Source organism: Lygodium microphyllum, chromosome 21 (genome assembly GCF_053477565.2).
Source record: "Lygodium microphyllum isolate KBCC chromosome 21, Lygodium_microphyllum_v1.1.10, whole genome shotgun sequence".
Lineage (NCBI taxonomy): Eukaryota > Viridiplantae > Streptophyta > Polypodiopsida > Schizaeales > Lygodiaceae > Lygodium > Lygodium microphyllum.
The window spans coordinates 69,623,033-69,629,429 of NC_141155.1; the positions used below are offsets into that span (position 1 = coordinate 69,623,033).

Genomic DNA, 6,397 nt, shown 5'->3' on the forward strand with positions numbered 1-6,397 from the left:
CCCGGTCATCAAAGTTTACGGAATCCACCGTAAAACCTCACGGAATCCACCATGGCACGGAATCCACCGTGAAATATGCCTCCTGGCATCAATATACCATCAACACAAATCAATATTTGACATTCAAAAACAAGAGCACACTATCATACTTGCCCTTTTTTTTTCCATGAGAGAGAGAGAGTGTGTGTGTGTGTGTGTGATTTTTTTTTAATTTTCTAAAATAAACTCTTCTTTCTTGAAAAAACAAAATATCCACAAATATCAAGACGAGTGGACCGCTTAATTAAATTAACAATGAGTAAGTTTTTGAGAAAATGTAAAACCTTGTCGTGGCACCACCATACAAGCATATGCCCTAAATGGCAATGCTAATGAAATAAAACTATACTTCCACATCTGTGAGAAAGGTCCGTAGAAATATGGCTGTGGCAAAGGTCCGTAGAAGTATGGCTTTGGCGATTTTTCTCTTGAATGGGTAGTGGAGGATCTGCAGTGGGCAATGATATCGTCAAGGCCAGCCATTCATATATCGGATGCAAGGCCAAGCACCCCCCCTCAAGAACACTATCATCACAGCTGCAAACCCACCCACCTCATACATGGTAGTCAAGAAGCGCCTCACAAAGGAATTATGCACGACCTGGTCGCAGTAAGGAGGGCTGCAGTGATTCACATACACTGTCCAATTCAGCTCTATCACAAGAGCTCTGTGTCCTGTCAAGTCCATAGCGTGGGTCCTTTCCCCTGTCACCGGACTAGTGTAGAAATCTCCTGCAAAGAACCTCCAATACACTTCATTGATCGCATTTGCACCTCCCACTGACTCTGTGCTTACCACAAACCTGTGAGCTGCCCTGCTGAACATCTGTTTTACTGCCAGGAGCTGCTCCCAGTCTGGTAGAGAGCTAACAGAGAGGAAGGCGTACTCCCCAAACACTTCATCCACATTATCTGTCACAACCCACAAAACACCTCTCAGCAGGACACCAATCAATCCACTCAGTAAGGACTGGCTATGATTGCTGCATTTCCGACCTAAGAAAGCACCATGACAACTAGACTTTTCCTATGCTCAGGTTTTCTCAGCATTGGGAATTGCCTTGGAGTTTTTCTGATATTCATGAGGGACTAACTCAGATTTTTATCTTGAAGGGGAGATGCACAAAAATAAGTAACAGATGTTCTTATGCCCCAAAAAACTAGCAATCTTCTTTACCTCTTGCACATGTTTTCTCACCAAGGACTGACTCGGAACTTTTTCTCAATATTGAGGACCATGTGCTTTCCTCATACTCAGGCTTTTATAACAATGTTCAAGATTGACTCAGATGAGGGCAAGTGGGATCCTAACAATGTCTATGATAGCATCTGAATTATACAGGAATATTGCTCCTTGTTTAAACGGCTTAAGGCTTATCGGGACCAAACATTCAATAATGCATGTAAAACCTATCACTTCTGGTTACCTAAGCGCACATAATTGCCAATATATCAGCTCAAAGATATCAAATAGTCGCACCTTGCATGGCTGTGCTGATGATGTGAGCCAAGTTTGACGGGCTTGTGACTGTATTAGTTGGCACAGTGGTCCTTTGAGTTTGGTTAGTGTATGCTGTAAGGAGCGTTCCCATTGAATAGCACCCCTGAAGCCATATTCCAGATGTTTTATTGACAGAGATTAGCTGCAAGGGATGGCAGAAGTCCGTATAATTCATGATCGGGTATCTGTTCCTACTGCCACCTTTTTGCCCATATGTGTGGTTTATCCAGTAGAACTTGACATAATAAGGCCAAGGAATACCTGACTTGTTGCAAGGGCAGAGAAGGTTGGGGTAATTTTGTTGAGTGGTTGGTAGAGTGAGCAAGTAATGGCTGCCCCACTGTCTCACAGTGCGGGAAGGAAGGGAGTTCTCATAGACAATTGTGATGGTCGAGATTGCCCCTGCTATGATGAAAATGGTGACAATCAAGCGTGCAACCACTCGACCAGGCGCATCTGGTGGTGTTTGCCTGCCTCAGACAAGTTGCAAGAATAACGATGAACAACACGAATAGCTATGCAGCAATTACAATGATGATGAGACGACAATGACAGTGATGATGAGGAGATGACAAATCATGATGGCAGCCCTGTTGATGACAATGATGGTAGTGATAATGATGATTCTGACAAGAACGATGGCCAACAAATGACAAGATTCAGATAAGGATGAGATTAATGATGAGACAAAGGTGAAACATGCACTAGAGAAGGGCAACCTATATATGGCATCAGGCTAGAATCTGTAAAATCCCTTAATTAGTAGATCCCAAAGAGATCTTCCTTGACAGCCTAGCGCGTCAACTGTTGGCTGCTAGAACGAAATGGAGGGGCAGCCATGGTGATATAATGAGGAGGTGAAGGCTATGCAGCCAATTATGTGAGGGCATGTGCAGATTTCTCAGCTACACATCCACTGATTCTGATATTCTGGCTTCATGCCAAGGGCTACACACCAGCTGATAGCCTGATCACTGCTCACCCTGATAAATACATGTGTATTAAATTATTACAATGGGGATGCATGCCTGCTTCTTATGGCCTCATATTGTGCCTGGCTGAGGGACCTTCAGATGTTTTGCTTGAAATGCATCAAATAGATGATACCAACTCTCTCTCTCTCTCTCTCTCTCTCTCTCTCTCTCTCTCTCTCTCTCTCTCTCTCTCTCTCTCTCTCTCTCTCTCTCTCTCTCTCATGTGCTGATGCTGCACTACTGAGATTATGATCAGTCCAATTATCAAGAGAGGGAACTTACGTAGGGTAATCGTTGAGAACATCGGCAGTTTTCCTGTGAATCCAGGAGATAGTAGAACTCAGGGCGCGGCCTGCCAGAGAGGAGGAGCTGGAGGAGGGGGAGCGGGAGGAGAAGGAGGAGGAGGAGGAGGAGGAGGAGGAGTAAAGGTGTAAATGAAATGATGCTAGACATACAAGGAGAAGGCGTCAGAGTACCATGTGAAAGAATGCAACTGCCTGGCAGGACCCCAATCAAGGTGCAAATGAAGGAGAATAAGCCAGGAGTATCATGCCAAACAGTGAAGCCAACTACAACCCAACCAAAGGGCCAAACCCAAAATGCACCGGTCTAAGGGATCGTTATCAGGCCACGTATCATGACATGCAGTGCCAAGCAGGTCGAAAAATCAGTCAAACAAGGAGATATGGTCTACCTGTGTATGATCCAACCAATTGAAGAAGAAGGAGATGGCAAGAAACTTAGACAACAAAGCAGGAACATAGAAGTGGTAGAAATACTTGAAGAATTCAAAGATGTAATGCGTGCCGAGCTACCCAAGGGTCTACCACCCAGGCGAGATGTGGATCACAAGATTGAGCTGATCCCAGGGTCTTAATGAAGTAAAGCAGCAGCAGCAGCAGCAGCCGCATGCACGCGCATGATCGATGGCAGACTGCAGGTTGTCGGCAGCCCCAATTTCGAGCTCCCAATGGGAGCCGGGATTCGACTGCATCACTATATGCTGCTGGAGAATGGAAAGCAGGAGAGGGCGATTACAATCACAGACATGCGTCTCTCTCTCTCAAACGATACTTTCCGAGGCAGCTGGGAACTCTGTTGTATTTATCATGGAGACGTGAACAGCTCCTGGTTCCTGGTTTCTTCAGTTGGGATAGGTTCTAGACATGGATGACGCACTATCAAAGACCTTGAATGCTCTTGCATGGTTGAATGGTTCATATCAAAGTCTCCGAAGTCAGTGCACTAATTAATGCTTGTCAACACCTTATTTTACTAGCCCTTACTTTTTAGAGCAATCGATTGAACCAATCTACAAGTACGTGAAACACCATGGTCAGTGGTCAGGCTTTATAACCAAATTCTCTACAATTAGACCTCGGAAATGAAGGGACAAGCTAATTGGAATTTAGAATTTGCATCTTCCTCCGGCCCCTACAAACAACCTGATTTTACACAATCTAATTGGAAACAAGGCTTTTCCAATAGTCCTATTTGTAAATTGTAAAAGCCAATGCTATTATGGAATTTGAATCGAAGTTTGAGAAGTTGTTAGAAAGAAAGACATTTAATAGCCAATGCTATCCCAACGGTGATGGCCTTGCAATGAGATTTTGGGATTGTAATCATAAGGTTGTGGGTTCTAGTCTTGTTGGGGCATCACTTGGTTAGACACCTATGTTCACATTGTGTCTTTGTAAAAGTCTAGGCTTTACTCAATCATTGCTTTCTCCTTCTTACTTCTAGTGAGACTTTGGGATTGTAATCATAAGGTTGTGGGTTCTAGTCTTGTTGGGGCATCACTTGGTTAGACACCTATGTTCACATTGCATCTTTGTAAAAGTCACAATCATTGCTTCCTCCTTCTTACTAGGTCAAGGAGGATGAGGGTCCCCAGCCTATCAAGTGCCATTGTTTATTTGGATTGCGAATGGTCCTATTTCTGCATAGGAATAATGCTAGCATGGCTCTCTTGGCTAATATTGGAGGGGAAACATCCCCTTCTAAGTGTTCAAGGTCTATGCGTGTGCATGTTATTTCAAAAAAAGGCATTGGATATGGTCTTATCAAATATAGAGGGGGAAACATGGAGTATTAAGAGCTATGACCCTTTTAGAATGCGAAACCAATAGTATAAGAAAAAAAAACTTTTAATAAAATGGCACTCAAGGAAAAAGTATACAAATAAAAAGACAAAATAAGAAATTTTTACCATTAAATGATAAGACCTTCACATATAGAAGTAATGATTGTGAAACAATGGTAAAAACAAACTTGTCTTTGGTGAGTCAGAGATGTAGGCTAGAGTTCACACATGGGAAGTGATTTCTATTAATTTCTCCTTTAGTGTTGTTTATTATAGTGTGCACTTAGTCACTACTCCCTACTCCTACATGCATGCCATGAGGAGTAAGCACCCCTCTGAATAGGAGTTGCAACCTAGTGGTTTGGGTATCAAAGTTACATGACCATGGGGTTTTAAATGTTATTAACCCATATTAATAACATTTGCATGTGGTCACATTAGTAGGATCTTGATCACACTTGGGAAGTGATTTCTATTAATTTTACCTTTGGTGCTATTTATTATAGCATACACTTAGTCACTACTCCCTACTCCTACATGAGTGCCATGAGGAGTAAGCACTCCTCTAAGTAGGAGGCCCAACCTAGCGGTTTGGGTTCAAAAATACGTGACCATGGGTTTTTTAATGTTATTAACCCATATTAATAACATTTTCATGTGGTCACATTACTAGGAACTTGATCACAAGCTATCTAATAGTGACACTAGTAATGTTGAAAAATCTTGTTAGGCTTACCTAGTACTACCCCACAAGGCCATTCTAGCCATAGTGTAAATATGATAGGCCTAGCTCGTTGGGCCCATTAGGATTTCTATAGAGCCTAGTGGGGTATATAGATACCCATACATACACACTTATCTATGTATATATCCATGCATGCATGTGTATGTACACATGTATGTACATACATAAGTATGCATGCATGTATGTGTGTGTGTGAATGTAGTTTATATAGTTATTTATATATGGGCTTCCCTAAAGTGCATAATGTCACCACCAGCATCTAGGCACTAAGAGAGTGCACACAACAATTGATATGGGGCCCAAACATTGTTTTCATGTGGGAGTGTTTGCATCTTCACCTTCATTCGAAACAGTCATTACCTCCATTGGATGCTTTTTTCCATTGAAAATTCATCATAGTACACATTTTTGGGTAATTGGAAACAAACTCACAACCACTTGTGAGACAAGCACTACCTATGTCTTTGCTTGATACATTACTTGAAGTTTGAGCCCAAAATGGAAGGTAAAAAGCCCTACCTCGACTACTATTTTGATCACTTTAGTTGCAATCTTACTAAATAGTGCTTGGTTATTGCAATCTAGATGTGATAGCTATAGAGGACACACACAAGGCTTACCAATCAAACACGAGTTTTTCCAAGACAAAAGGACTAGTCTAGCCATATGGGAAATGTTCACCTTGATTGAGTTTCGCCATCACTTTGATTGATTCTCACTTAGACTTACAATTCAACATCCAGACTAGGATATATCCCCTCAAGGTGGTCATCACCTTGATCAAGGTGAATACACATCAATCGGAGTCAAGCTGATCATCATACTAATTTGTTTTCTCTCAAGGTAATCATCACCTCATTGCATCTCCATAAGCATATGAAATATGATTTTTTCCATCCAAGAGGTAAAAATCCATCATTGATTGATATTACTGAATCATCCCCACTCAATGTGGTCATCACACTAACTAAACTGCATCAAAATCACTCAAGAACAACTACTCATGGTGGTGAATATCAAGTCAATTATTAGAATCACCTTGATTACACATT

General features: G+C 41.9%; 1 protein-coding gene across 1 annotated transcript; it reads right to left on the minus strand.

Moving 5' to 3' along the window:
* Positions 1-283: 283 nt before the first annotated feature.
* On the minus strand, positions 284-2,380 carry LOC148018118 (uncharacterized). The gene is made up of 3 exons (XM_087661548.1): positions 2,346-2,380; positions 1,520-2,010; positions 284-951 (listed from the first exon to the last, which is right to left on the minus strand). The coding sequence occupies exons 1-3, from the start codon at positions 2,378-2,380 to the stop codon at positions 509-511; spliced, it is 969 nt and encodes a 322-aa protein (XP_087517674.1). The 3' UTR covers positions 284-508.
* Positions 2,381-6,397: the final 4,017 nt, after the last annotated feature.

Bases quoted from the DNA above. Each gene is read 5' to 3' on its own strand.
- LOC148018118 (XM_087661548.1), bottom strand. From the start codon at position 2,380: ATGGCTGCCCCTCCATTTCGTTCTAGCAGCCAACA. The intron at 2,011-2,345 runs GTTGACGCGCTA...TGTCTGAGGCAG, and splicing joins TTTCGTTCTAGCAGCCAACA to GCAAACACCACCAGATGCGC. The intron at 952-1,519 runs GTGCGACTATTT...GGGTTGTGACAG, and splicing joins CATCAGCACAGCCATGCAAG to ATAATGTGGATGAAGTGTTT.